At 45.0% G+C, this 15,088-nt stretch overlaps 1 protein-coding gene across 1 annotated transcript in view; it reads left to right on the top strand.

Annotated features, from left to right (window-relative positions):
- Positions 1 to 14,871, top strand: part of CLYBL (citrate lyase beta like) — a 151,295-nt gene extending 136,424 nt beyond the window's left edge. Inside the window, exons 9-10 of the mRNA XM_011993810.1 lie at positions 13,620 to 13,739; positions 14,744 to 14,871. Of these exons, the coding sequence (XP_011849200.1) occupies positions 13,620 to 13,715 (96 nt within the window). The 3' untranslated portion in view covers positions 13,716 to 13,739; positions 14,744 to 14,871. The remainder of the gene's footprint in view (positions 1 to 13,619; positions 13,740 to 14,743) is intronic.
- Positions 14,872 to 15,088: the final 217 nt, after the last annotated feature.

Here is a 15,088-nt window from a genome sequence, read left to right as displayed (position 1 = left end):
AATTCTCTCTACTGTAGCATGCACCTCCCTGCAGCATCTTGGGCAGAAATAGGTACACGAAACACGTTTAGTAAACACTGTTTAGCTAACTGGTTTTCAAATTCCTGACAATGCTAAAAAAATGTATTAGATGTACTTTTAACGGTATATATGACATACTTCTGCTACCTTCTAGAAAAATCGAAAGAAGATGTTTCCATCAATTATTTCATCAGTTGTTATTCATCAATTGTACTTTGAAAAAATGTGCCAGTATTTTAGTAAATCTTTCAGTCTCTTCTAGTTAATGTTAACTCATTAAATCTGTGTTCCAACGAAAGAATAAGCCTGCCATGTATGAAATAGAGGAATTTTAGCATTATTGGTCTTAGCTACAAACTGCAATAAGTGGCATTCATTGTCTGCTTTTCTCATGGGCAACAGGAGCTTAAATTCGATGTCATAAATATTTTTAAACAAAGACATTTAAACATTTGGCCTGTTACACATTTGTCTTGGTTTTAAAAATAATTTTTAAAAATCTTTGAACAAAATTTCCGGTTTCAAAAAGAAATCTGAAATGGAGGTGATAGTAGCAGAACGCTACACAATTACTAAAAAATCAACGAATTATACACTTACAATGGGTGAATTTTATGGTATGCAAATCATACCTCAATAAAGCCACTTTAAAAACTGAGAAAATTAAGCACAAAACCTAATTTGATGGCAAATGTGTTAACTCCCTTAGATTTTGATACGCTTATAAATCCAATTGTTTTCACCTCAATACATAGCTTTCTACATAGCATACTTGGCTTTATTTTTCCAGATTTCCTTGTGAAAAGATATCGAAAACAAAGACTTGCCTACTCTTGCCTGATTATTCTGCCTGAATATTTTTAAAGAGAAATCTTGCCTACATGTTTAGGCCCCGAGGAAAGTTTTAAAAATAGAAGGCTACCGTGGTCTCTCTGATCAGTTTTTAAAGTAAGCATGGCTCTGGTCCGTGGAGACCCAGACCTGGGCAAGTAGATGATTTGGGATGGTCATATATTCAGATAACTGGCACACACGTGCACCTCAGCTCTCCTCGCTGCTGTTTGGCCGCCTCTACCTTTCCTGCCCTGCTCCTGCCAAATCCATCTTCCAAGCCTTCTACTGCTTCTTCCTCCCCATCGCACCCCCGACTTCCTGGAATTCTTGGTAAAGTCCCAAATTAGTCTTACCAAGAACAACACACAAATCTTTCTATTTTCTAGCTCCATCTTTCCATTTATTTAGCTAAAGCTAAATAATTTCACCCTTCCTTTGTAAAAAGCAAAATGTTAATGCTGTCCATTCATTTTGCATCCACTCAATTTCCACATTCCAAGAAACGTCCCCCCTTTTGAACAAATGTGTCTATCCATCATCTTTGCTATACCTCTTCCTTTTCTGGTCCATCATCTGCTGAAAGAACTGTGTCCTGTGTTTCAGTACCTCCTCCTCAGTGTAAGCCAAGCTCTGGACTTCAGATCATCTGCATTTGATTAGCATCTGTCCTCTGCTGATATTCTAAGTTTTTAAAATTTTCTAAATTTATTTGTTTTCCTCCTGAGGCTCTGCCAAATATATAGCATCCCTGAGTCTAGTTTCTTAAAGAGACAACTAAATCTGTGATTTATAAGAGTTAAGAGGGGACAGGAAGCTTCAGGCATGAGCCTGTTTTTGTTCATTGTATTTTCAACGACACTGATGTCTCTCAAACTCTTGCAGGTCTTAAAACGACTCTGAAATCATAAAACCCACTTAGAATTCAAACAGTCTGCTTCTCACTGAGCCACTCTGTGATAAGTGGAATTAAATAATCTCTGGCCAGCAATACCAGTAGCAATACCAGTAGCAATGGTGGTAGCAGTAACCAGGCGAGCAGTGGCCATGGGAGTGGTAATAATAACCAGAGGAGAGATCATCACACTCCTAACAGTAGTGGTGGCCGTCATGACAGTGGTGTGGCCACAGTAGTGACAGTGCTGGTAGCATAACTGCTCCCATTTATTGTGAGAGCCTGTTAGGTGACAGGCCATTGTTCATATATATATGCATATATGTGTGTATATGTGTGTATATATGCATATATATGCATATGTGTATATATGCATGTGTATATATGCATATATGTGTATATACATGTGTGTGTGTGTGTGTGTGTGTATATTTTTTTTTTGGAGATGGAGTCTTTCTCTATTGCCCAGGCTGGAGTACGGTGGTGGGATCTCGGCTCACTGCAACCTCCGCCTCCTAGGTTCAAGCGATTCTCATGCCTCAGCCTACTGAGTAGCTGGGATTACAGGTGCATGCCACTGTGCCCAGCTAATTGTATTTTTGGTAGAGACGGGGTTTCACCGTGTTGGCCAGGCTGGTCTTGAACTCCTGACCTCAAGTGATCCGCCCACTTCTGCCTCCCAATGTGTTGGGATTTCAGGCATGAGCCACTGCACCTGGCCCTTGCATATGTTATTTTATGTAATCCTCACAACAGCCCTATAGGGGCAATATTATCCCCATTTTCCAGATGAAGAAATTAAGACTGGGAAAGGTAGCTTTATTCATTGTGGATCATACAGCTGGAAAAGGCATTCCTGGATTCAAAGTCAGGTGTAACAGAGCCCAAAGTCCACATCTCTAACCTCTGCATGAAGCTGCTTCTAAGGGAAACACCAAGAAAAGCCAGATCCTTTCTCTCCAGGGAGCTTCGTTACCCTTCATTGCAGCCACAGGCTACTGAGAGCCACCGCAGGCTGTCCCCATCCTGGAAAGTGTCCTGTTTTTGCATAGAGAAGATGATCCCCTGTGCCTGCTCAGACCATCACTGACCTGGCAGGTGGAGCTGCCCCAGAAACACAAGAGGCCTCCCTTCTGTGCCCCTCCTGGCCCTGCCCTCTGAGTGACAGCCAGAGAGCTACAGGGGAAGGGACGGGAGGGATAAAGAGGAGCTTCTCCAGGCTTCTGCACCTTTCAGAGCTTGGAAAATGAATCCACTAATTGCCCAGGGTACACAATTCTCCCAACCTCCTGCATGACCCCCAAACTCAGTACCCTCTGTGAACCTGTACCTTCCGGGGCCTTCCCCAGCCGCTCAGCATGCTGCTCCCATCTGACTTTTCACTGTGCTTCCCAGTCAGGTGCAAAATGAACACCACCCCAGCCCACCCCAAACCCGATATTCCTACTGTTACATTCTTATGAATTATTTAAAGGGCTTCCCCATCAAAGGCCATGGAGTGTCTTCCGTCTGAATTCCATGATAGGTAACCATAGATTAGCACAATGTGAATTGGTGTCTATGTTGAATGACTTCAGTTGAACTTTCAGAAATTTCATGTAGAGATACATTAGCATCCGTAAATTATCTGGCAATAGGAACGAATGGCTGCTGAATTTCAATTCAAAATATTATTAAAATACCGATCAAATTATCACTACAATTTAAAGTGTTAAAAAGATGAAAAACACGTTCTATACGTTCTAAGTCTTCAGTCATATTCTTTTACTATCTTCCTGACAGTTGTTTATTTATTTAATTATTGAGACAGGGTCTCACTCTGTTGCTGAAGTGCAGTGGCACGATCATGGCTCACTTTAGCCTCGACCTCCTGGGCTCAAGTGATCCTTCCACCTCAGCCTCCTGAATAGCTGGGACCACAGGTGCGTGCCACCACACCCAGCTATTTTTTTTTTTTTTTAAAGACAGAGTCTCACTATGTTGCCCAAGCTGGTCTCAAACTCCTGGGCTCAGGCAATCCTCCCATCTTGGCCTCCCAAAGCCACTGTGCCCAGGCTTCATTACAGTTTTTAAAGATGTTTATTCATAAAACAAAGAGTTACTGATAATCAGATATTACACAAGGACCAAATATCACCGCCTTTAATCCCCATAACAAATGCTTTAGGTATTTTTAAGACTTAAAATGTCACTCATATATTGTATTATTGAATTCTACTATTTCTGGTATTGTAATAAATTACAGAAGAACTTTCAAATGGAAGCCCAGGATGAAAAATGTTATATTTTACTCTTTCCCAAATTCTCATTAAAATTGCAATTTCACGCATTTGCTTATCTGTACATTATATGTATTTTTAGCCTCATCTTAAGTAATAATATTTCTGAAATAGCTTAGATATGCCATTTTTATAAATTATATTAAATATAATTTAATACATAGTATATACAAAATAAATATGTAGCTGTATTTGAATTTTCTCTATAATTATCCCAAATACCAGTTATCAGCCATACTTTGGGTTACAATGATTAATAAGAAGAATTTGAGATTTGGGGTGAAAAGCCTTAGATTCTAGTCTTGTCCCCTTAAGTTCCTTTATAAGATTAACTAGTACTGAATCTTATTTTTTGCACCTATAATACTAAATAATCATGCCTTCTGTACTGCAGGTGAGAAAAAGTCTTTGAAAATATTTTGGGCCGGGCGCGGTGGCTCAAGCCTGTAATCCCAGCACTTTGGGAGGCCAAGACAGGCAGATCACGAGGTCAGGAGATCGAGACCATCCTGGCTTCTACTAAAAAATACAAAAAACTAGCCGGGCGAGGTGGCGGGCACCTGTAGTCCCAGCTACTCGGGAAGCTGAGGCAAGAGAATGGCAGGAACCTGGGAGGCGGAGCTTGCAGTGAGCTGAGATCCGGCCACTGCACTCCAGCCCGGGCGACAGAGCGAGAAAAAAAAAAAAAAAAAAGGAAATATTTTGGGTCAGGCGCGGTGGCTCACACCTATAATCCCAACACTTTGGGAGGCCACAGCAGGCAGATCACTTGAGGTCAGGAGATCAAGACCAACCCGGACAAAATGGCGAAACCCCGTTTCTACTAAAAATACAAAAAGTTAGCCAGGCTTGGTGGGGCATGCCTGTAGTCCCAGCTAGTCAGCTAGTGGGGAGGCTGAGGTGGGAGGACCACCTGAACCCGGGAAGTCAAGGCTGCAGTGAGCTGTGATCGTGCCACTGCACTGCAGCCTGGGAGACGGGAGTGAGACCCTGTCTCAAAAAAAAAAAAAAAAAAAGAGTATTTTGTAATAGTATAAAGTACTATCAAATGAAACCTCTTTTTTGGGTAATGGGTCTTCCTAATGGCATTACCCTCCTCCAATTTTCAGTTTGGAAACTAATATTCCAGGGCTTACTGAGAGTATAGTTAGCTAGAGTAGAGGTTACAGTTGCCAAGACAATCTTCCTGTTTCCTCCCCAAGGAAACTAACATCCTTTCCCCCAGATCTACCCCTCCCCTGGCGCCCAGAAAGCCGTGCCAGACAATCCATCCATGCTGTCCCACTCAGAAGTAGGGCTGGGCCACGCCAGCCCAGCCCAGCTCTTAGCTTCCCCATCGGTGGATTCTCGGACCACCTCTGGACAGAGGAAAAACACCCAGAGTGAAGGAAAGGAAACAGGTGGTTCAACTTCCTCTGCTTGGGGTCCAGAAAGGAGCACATATGGGCCCATCAGTGTGTGTAACAAGAACAGAGGAACCCCACTGGGTTTCAGTCTAGCTTCATCTAATAGAGACTGTCTTTATGTGCTTTGTCATAAGAAAGTCAAGCAGCTAATAAATAGCAGAACCGACTGGGCGCAGTGGCTCACGCCTGTAATCCCAGCACTTTGTGAGGCCGAGGCGGGTGGATCATGAAGTCAGGAGTTCAAGACCAGCCTGGTCAACATGGTAAAACCCCGTCTCTACTAAAAACACAAAAATTAGCTGGGTGTGGTGGCGGGAGCCTGAAATCCCAGCTACTCAGGAGGCTGAGGCAGGAAAATAGTTTGAACCAGGGAGGCAGAGGTTGTAGTGAGCCGTGATCACGCCATTGCACTCCAGCCTGAGTGACAGGGCTAGACTCCATCCCAAAAAAAAAAAAAAAAAAAAAGCAGAACCAGTATTTTAAAATGTCATCTCTCTTCCAGATTGCTTTAATTTAGGCTGGAGTAGGCTGTGTGTCCTCAGGCCTAGGAGACAGCTTTTGAGCCATAGAGAGAACCACAGAAAGATCCAGTGTCTCCTACCACACCCCTTAGTTTTGTGTATCTGTTATGTCACTGGTGACCAGAGACACCAGGCTCCTGCAGAACAAAGAAAGCCAACTCCACACACACTTCCAGTCCCCACGCCCTTCTCCTGACTCTTCTGGCATCCCTGACCTTCGAAAGCTGACTTTTAAAGTACTGTTCTTTGAAGCCCTTCCCTGGTCAAACCAGCGCCATTGTGATGGCTCCTTCTCTCTGCAGCTCCTTGGCCCTGAAGCACCACAGACGTCATAAACTCACTTGCCCTTTAACTGTTAAGTCACTTGCACGAGTTAACTAGAGCCCAAACCAACATGAAAATTTTTTTTTCGTGAAAAGCTCTCACTCTGTCACCCGGGCTGGAGTGCAGCGGTGCCGTCACGGCTCCCTGCAGCCTTGACCAGGCTCAGGCGATCCTGCTCGCTCAGCCCAGGAGTGCTGGGATTACACTACCACACTGGCCCCAGCATTACCCGTTTTGAGGTCAGCCACGGTGTCCTACCAGAGGCTCAGCAAGTATTGACCAACTGAACAGTGAATATTACCAGACCAGGGGCACAGAGAGACACGTGCAGATAAAGGAGAGGAGAAGGTGAGCTCAGAACTGGAAAGCTTTGTGGAGACCTGGGGTGGTTCTGTCTTCTCCTATCACTGTCCCTTCAGTCAGCCATCTCGTACCCCAGAAGGAGCCATCATGTGCCCTGCTCTGTATTCCTTTCCTCCTCCTGTCCCTTTCCCCTGCTTAGCTGCTCCTCACCCTTCACATGTCAGTTTAAACATCATGTCCCACAGGACGCCCCACCTGATCAGGTTAGGTCCCCTATCGGTTACTCTTCAGCTCCCCTGTGCCTTGCTTTTTAAACAAACGTTCTCGTTCATAAGTAATAGTCGTTTCCATCATTGTCTATTTAATGTCTTTCCCCCCATTAGACTGGAAGCCCTGTGAGGTCAGGGAGCACATCTGTCTTGTTCCTGCTGTCGTAAGTGCTGGGGCCTGTGGCACGCCAGGCGTGCAGTAGACTCTGCATCCATGTCGATGCAGGGAACTGATAGGCACAGGTGTGGGCCAGGGCATCCTGCACAGCTTGATGGGGTGGGAGGCAGAGCCCCATATCCCTGAGACCAGCTGGGATGAAACCTCACTGCACATTCCAGGTGACTAAAAGATCCAGCAGGTATGTGTGATAGCAGAGCTTTGCCCAGACAACTACAGCCCCTTCCCTAAGGTCCCAAATTAAAGAAAAAGAATGACCCAAATCACCAACTATCGAACCTGTGTCCCTCTATTCAGGCAGGTCAGTATTGCTGCTCTTGGCTTTTCATTCAGCCTTTTCCATCATCGCCAGGTCAGCAGTCACAGAGCATCTCCTGTGTTCCTGGCAGGTACTGGGTACTGGGTGCTGGCTCTTGGGAGTCAAAGGCACGTGAGGCCTGGCACCTGCCCACAGGTGCCTCACGGCGTTGTGAGAAAGATAGCAATGTAAACAAATAGATAGGAACACAGGCTATACCAGGATCTGCACAGGGAAAGGGTGGAGAGGGATTTGCTCTACCAAGGAGGCCTCAAACACTTCATAGAGGTGACAACTTGACATCTGGAAGCATCAGGAGGAGTTTGCCAGACAGGGAAAGGGCCTTCAGAGGGAGAGCAGGGCATGCGGCAGAGCGGCAGGGCAGTGTGTTTTGGGGGATGGATCTCAGGGGACTGGCAGGAGACGAGGCTGAGGGGGGCAGGGTCCCATCATGGGCAGGCTTGGGTCTCCACTGAAGATACTGCACTTAATTCTGCAAGTCCAAAGAAAACCATGGCAAGGTTAAAGCAAGGGGATGATTCCATCAGATCTGTTTTAGAAAGATAACAGCATGCTCCCAACTAGAAAAGTGCCACCCCCTATAAACATCCTGGCACCATGTCCCTGAGAGCTCCGGGAGCCAGCTTTGGAGCCGGGAAGCCTCACTGAGCTGTGGGTGCCTGGCACCCAAACGGACATCCTTCAAATGAATGTCACAACAAAATTGAGAGGGAACCGAGGGCACACGAGGGCCTTTCTAAGGACTGTCCAAGTGGGAGAAGTTGAAAAACAGGAAAGAAGAATGCAGCAGTGCCGGTGAGAGTGTCTCTGGGAGCATCATCTTCTACCTTTTTTGGGGAGTTTCAGGGCGCTGTTGACTTTGTAGGTAAGGAAGAGCCATATCCCAGGAGGCCACAGCTGGGCTGAGAGATTTAGCAAGTGGAAGGCACAGCCAGGATCTCGAGGAGAAATTTGATCATGGCCAACACTGGCTGGAAGTTTAGGAATTCCCCGGGAACGGCTGTGAGGCCAGTCATTCATTCATTGAGCAGAAAGACTTAGCACCATATGGGAAAAGGCTGATACCCCCAAAAAAGAAGGACTCTAGCAGCTGTATTCAAATAGTAGCGTTGAATTCTCACAGAGAACTCCCTCTCAGGGAGCCACAGCAACACCGTCATCAGAATGTGGTGTTGGAACCCCCTCAGTGTCCACAGAAGTTATTTGGAAACATAGTGAATAGGGAAAGACTTAGATCAGTTTGTGGTTTCTAGAAAATTACTCTTTTAGGACTGTGGAGAAAAAAAGTCAAGTACTAAGTGCCAGAAATGCAAAATATATGACAATTTCCCATAGATGTGATTACTGTTGTCATCACGCCGGCATCACCTCTTTCACTGTCAAATTGTAAGTCAGATTATGTCAGTGCTTATCTGATCAACGGGCAATGGCCGAGGTGTCAGAAAAACCACAGTTCGATGGTGACTGTTTCCTTCCTATGCAAAAGACACGTGTGCTGTGGTGATCCTGGCCTTCACCTTCAGGAGTCTGAAATCATAGACATATGTATAGTAAGATGTGCAAAGCAATTGACCAGTGATTTATTACAACACATAACGCCATAGGTAACTGTCAAATAAAAGCCCAAGATGTCCGGAGCTCCACGGCAACGCGTGGAGATGCCTGGCATTGCTGTAGGTAGCCGTCTGTGTGAGCAGTGCAGTCCCACAAAGATGGCCCAGATTGGGAAGAAGTGCAGCCATTGTAGGCCCTCAGATCGTCCCTGTGCTCACCACCCTGGCCTTTTCTCCAACTCTTGTTGCATCAGGTAGCACCTGCTGCTTCCTTCCCTCTCCCCTCCAGCGAATGGTAAGCTCCCAGAGGGCAGGGCCAAGTCGCATCCTCTCACTGTCCCAAGCGACTGGCACAAGGGAGCTGCTCGGTCCATTCTTGACGGATGAATGAATAAGTGGTGATTAACCTAAGAAAATTCTGCCATTTCGCATCTTGGGGATGCCTTACAAGAGAAAGGCATCATTTACAGAAGGCTGCAAGAGGGCTCTTCAGTTTATAGACCTACATATCCAAGCCGGCCTAACCATTTCTACCTGGGGAGCTAAAACATGGAAGCTCTCAAACATGAATATGCATTAGAATCACCAGAGGAGTCCCCGTCAACCTCCAGCTTTTCTGCACAAACCATGTGGGACTGGGCCCAGGAGTCTGCATTTTAACAAGCCCCCCCGCCCATTATTCTGATTCAGGGAGTCACAGAACACACTCAGAGAACCCTTTTCAATCACCAGGCCCCTAAGAGCACAGGCTTGGCATTAGATAGAATCAGCTTTATCCCTGTTCTGTTACATATTTCCTAACTACAGGGCCAAGTTGCACATGTTTCTTAAGCTCCTTCTGCCTCAGTTTCCTCAGTTATTAAAAGGGGATGAGTACAAACTCAAAGACAGAAAGGAGAATGGTGGTGGGCAGTGGCTCATGCCTTGTAATCCCAGCACTCTGGGAGGCCGAGGCAGGAGGATCACTTGAGCCTAGGAGTCTGAGACCAGCTTGGGCAGCATAGGGAGACCTTGTCTCTACATAAAAAATTAGCTGGGCATGGTGGTGCACACCTATGGTCCCAGCCACACAGGAGGCTGAGGCAGGAGGATGGCCTGAGCCTGGGGGGTCAAGGCTGCGTTAAGCCGTGATGATGCCACTGCACTCCAGCCTGGGTGACAGAGTGAAACCCAAGGATTCTACTTTTGGCATCCTTGTTAAAAGTAGAATGGTGGTTGCTGGGGGCAGGGGGACATGGAAATGGGGAATTGTCTAATAGATACAGAGTTTCAGGGATTTGGGTGGGGGGAGGTTTAGGATGGAGTCTTGCTGTGTCACCTAGGCTGGAGTACAGTGGCACAATCTCCGCTCACTGCAACCTCTGCTTCCCGGGTTCAAGCAATTCTCGTGCCTCAGCTTCCCGAGTAGCTGAGATTACAGGTGCCCACCACCACGCCCAGCTAATTTTTGTGTTTTTAGTAGAGACAGGGTTTCACCATGTTGGCCAGGCTGGTCTTGAACTCCTGACCTCAGGTGATCCATCTGCCTTGGCCTCTGAAGTGCTGGGATTACAGGCGTAAGCCACCGCGCCCGGGCTGCAGAGTTTCAGTTTTGCAAGAAGGAAAAGCTCTGGAGATCTGTAGCACAATGTACATAGAGTTAACACCACTGAACCGTATGCTTAAAAACATCTAAGATGGTGAATTTTATGTTATATGTTTTTGCCACAACTAAAAAACAAAAGTTTTACTGCGGATGGATAATGGTATCTACTTCAAAGTGTTGTTATGAGCATTACATGAAATAATGTATTTAAAGTGCCAGGCAACAGGCCCCAGACTAGGAATTGCTCAAAGAATTATAGCTATTATTATGACAGTAGCATGGGTGTTAAAAAATTTAACCATGAGGCCGGGCGCGGTGGCTCACACCTGTAATCCCAGCACTTTGGGAGGCCAAGGCAGGCAGATCACCTGAGGCCAGGAGTTCGAGACCAGCCTGGACAACATGGTGAAACCAAGTCTCTACTGAAAATACAAAAAAAATTAGCCAAACGTGATGGCATGCACCTGTAGTCCCAGCTACTTGGGAGCTGAGACAGGAGAATCACTTGAACCTGGGAGGCAGAGGTTGCAGTGAGCCGAGATTGCGCTACTGCACTCCAGCCCGGGCAACAGAGTGAGACTCAGTCTCAAAAAATATATAAATAAATAAATATAAAATATAATCATTAAGGAAGATTTCAAACCTTCCCCAAAAATCCAAGTAGCTTTTTGATGAACTGCATTTTTCCAAATCCTGACCAGTAGACTATTTTCATCTCACCTATAGATCCACATGTTTAAAAAAATGCCACCTAAATTACAAGTGGCTATGTGAGAGCCTGGGGATATTCACGCTAGGCAGTTTCGTTCATAACACTGAAATCATCCATTTGCAGAGATGCAGGACACAGAACAAATATGCTACATTTTGTTTTGTACCTTAAGCTTCATTAAAGAAAATCAAGCAAAACCTGCCACCATAGAAGAAATGATCTCCCAGTCTTGAAAAACTATGTGAAGTGTTTTTCATCTTTGATATGCACATGGAACCCAAAGCAGGTTCGGGAACGTGGCACAGACTCACGGCCACCGTTTGGATTCTCTGTGCACCGTTTTGATTTCATGTGCATCTATGCTAATTTCATCTCCCCAGCCTATTGTTTAAACCCTAGCAGGACAGATGTGCTGTTTTACAGGGCCATAATCCACTTGGTGGGCAGATAACCAAGAGGCCTTTGGTCTTCATCATTTACTCCAATAAGAAAACTAGACGACTGCCTTGTAAAACAGCATGTGACCCAGGCCCTGATTTCCACATAACGCCAACCTACAGGACCTCCTCGGAACTTCCAGCCAAATTAGGAAAATTCCTCCTGGTCATCAGCTCGAGGCTGAATTATGTTATGGAAAGGACAGTCCGGGGGTATAAACAGTAAAAACGAGAGGACTGGGAAGTGACTTGCAGTACAGGAATTTAGGCCACACAGGTGTTCATATGAGTAAGAGTCATCATTCTAAGGCTGAGAAGGTTGGCCACTACTGGTAAAAATCCTGATCCTAGTAGGCTTAGAATCTCTCTCAATCGAAAGATAAATCCCAAAAGTCATTGCTAAGGATTCCCCCCATTTTTCTTTACCTCCATCCTATATATAACCATAACTTATTACCTCTCAGCCCTCATCATGGGAGCCCAGCACTCCTATCCCAGCAGCCCTGAGTAACATCAGCATTGACTGTTGGGAAGTGGTACTTGTGAAATCCAGAAACGGGCTGCAATAGATGCAAATGGACCATCATCAATGTGCCTTAGGATTGCCCCAACCACCTCCAGATATCAAAGGACCCCTGCACCCCACTCCCACCAGCATCCTTGCCCACAGGTCAAAGCAGGGTGGATTAGGATGAAGGGCTATCATTGTAAGCAACAAAAGGAAGTGATGAACACAAATAACCAGACATTAACTTTGGGTTCTGAGCATGCTGCTTTCTGTCCATTTAATCTGTCTTTTGCTGATGCACTTAAAGAAGCTACCTTGTCTTCTTAATGTGGGGATCTCTGATGAAGGCTTGAAGCTCTGAGACCCAAGCATCAGCCCCAGCTCTGGCTTTCCCTAGTCACGTGACCTTGGAAGAGCACTTCTTTTTTTCCTTCTTTTATGACTCTGAGCCTCCATTTCCTCATCTAGAACAGGGCTTAGGTTACTTGACACAGTCTATATAAGTATGGTAGAAGTTTTTTCAAAAAATGAGTCTGTAAAATGGGGCTATTCCAGGAGATTTTAGAGACGCCTTCCCATCTTAACATTCAACCGATCTGTGATTCTTTTGTTACAGCTCATGTCCCTGGTATTTCTTTCTTTTTTTGAGATGGAGTTCCGCTCTGTTGCCCAGGCTGGAGTGCAGTGGTGTGACCCTGGCTCACTGCAACTTCCGCCTCCTGGGTTCAAGCCATTCTTCTGCCTCAGCCTCCCAAGTAGCTGGGACTACAGGCATGTGCCACCATGCCCAGCTAATTTTTTTGTATTTTTATTAGAGACAGGGTTTCACCATGTTGGCCAGGCTGCTCTCGAACTCCTGACCTCAAGTGATCCGCCTGTCCTGGCCTCCCAAAGTGCTAGGATTACAGGCATGAGCCACTGCGCCCGGCAGTCCCTGGTCATTCTAATCGTCTTCTGTAAGTGTGTACCAACAGACTCATCTCTTTGTACTCAGTACTATCCTACCTTGCATTTTCTCATCACCTTATCAGGTTACCTCTCAATTATGTTACAGCAAGGCAGTAAGATTTTGCCATTAGCCTGACGGTACAAATTTTTAAAACAATAATCAGTTGCCAGAATATATTCCTGCTTTTAAAGTTCTACATAATATTTCAAAAATATATAGGGAAGTATTTGGATTTTCCTCCCACAGCTGTTTTCTGCTTGATTTCAAGAGCTAACTGAACAGTTTCCTGTCTTGTGTCCGATGTGTTTTTCCTCTCCATTAAAATGCTGAAGATTTTTATTCTTTTCCCGTCTTTAGGGGAAAAAAGAAATCTCTCCTCTGTAATTTACTTTGGCTTTCTCAAAAGTTGGGTAGGAAAGTCAGTATAATTCAGGTGGAATCTAAAATGTTCTTGTTGTGCAAGTGTGCACAGAAAGGAAACCTATCATTTGAGCATTCTTTTGGGAAGTTCGCATTCTCTGTTTTCCAGGGAGCCTTTACTTTCCAAGGGAGTATGATCGACATGCCATTACTGAAGCAGGCCCAGAACATTGTTACGCTTGCCACCTCCATCAAGGAAAAATGATCTGTTAAATGAAGCTCTCATCAGGTGGGCTGAACATATACAGTGGGTTTCTTAAAGACAAACCACAATACTCAAAGCAATGTGTTAGGATGCCAGATTGGGACCTGACTCCATTTACAGTTCATGTGAATCACGATTTTGTTGTTGTTGTCTTACTGGCCAGTTATTCCCCTAAAAAAAATGAACGTTTTTCCTTTTGGATCCAAGTTTATGACTTTATCATTTTTAGTGTGTTACAAATATGGGCTTATGATTTCACAGGGAGGTAAGATCCTGGGGAAAGGTGGGCTGTGAGAGGAAGGTAGGTCTTTAATGGCACGGTCTTTCCCAAATAGACATATTCCCTCCACCCTTCTCATGTTAGTAAATGTTTCCTGCTTGTTCATGTGTACAGCTGACACCACAAATAATTTTAAGAAAGCCAGGCCTTTAAAAAATAGCAACAACATTAAGGGCTCATCTCTATTTCACTAGTAATCTGATAAAACAACAGAGATGGCATCAGAAAAGGATACTAAGTACTATATTGGCTTAAAAAGACACTTTCTAAAAATAAACTTTCAAAACTGGTCACTATTAACCTCCAGCCACAAAATGAAACATCCATCTCCTTGAACCGCTAGATGATGAACAGGAAAGCTGTCATCCTGGGTGAATGCTGTGGGTCAACCGTTACTGGCAATTAAAAAATAAATGTGCAGAAACACACGACCATCCATTCTCCCCCTTTATTTTCCCGTTTAACTGTTTGCCATTGAGGCCATTTCCCCCTGGAAATGTATGGCCGAGACAGGACTCCCTCAGTCATAAACTTGTAGCGTCTCAGGAGACACAATGCCCCCGAGCTGGTGCATGTGGCCCCTGCAAGATTTGCATCACATTAGAGATGCGGCTGCAGGTCAGATGGGTGGTGTGGTTAACGGGCTTAGTAAAGCTGTTTTGAAGAGGTTAACCCAGCTTGTAGTAAGGGTAAATAAACATAACAACCAGCCATTGTTCCCTATTCAGCATGTACTCTTATATTGAAGGCTAAAGGGTATTGAAGCTGCAGAGGGATCAACTTGTGCTTGCCAGAGGACGCCAATGAAGTTTGAAACACCAACAATCAGAGATTTTGTTTCTGTTCCTCATTAAATCATGAGCTTTTGTGCCGAGACTCTGGACGACTGTTCCTTAAGAAATTAACAGAATGGGAAGTTTTAAACTCTACACCAACCTTTTCATGACCTACACAGCAGCAACACTGCTACTCTTAGACAAACACCGCGGGGAAGGCTGTTCTGTTTATTTAAATTTGTAAATAGAAAACAGTTGTTTTTTACTTTCATTTTTCACCTCCTCCTACGCCCTTTTGGATTATTTCCTCCGCAGCC

This window comes from Mandrillus leucophaeus, unplaced genomic scaffold, assembly GCF_000951045.1.
Source record: "Mandrillus leucophaeus isolate KB7577 unplaced genomic scaffold, Mleu.le_1.0 Scaffold434, whole genome shotgun sequence".
Classification (NCBI taxonomy): Eukaryota; Metazoa; Chordata; class Mammalia; order Primates; family Cercopithecidae; genus Mandrillus; species Mandrillus leucophaeus.
The sequence above is the reverse complement of the archived record's forward strand: the minus strand, read 5'-3'. Positions and strand labels throughout refer to the sequence as shown.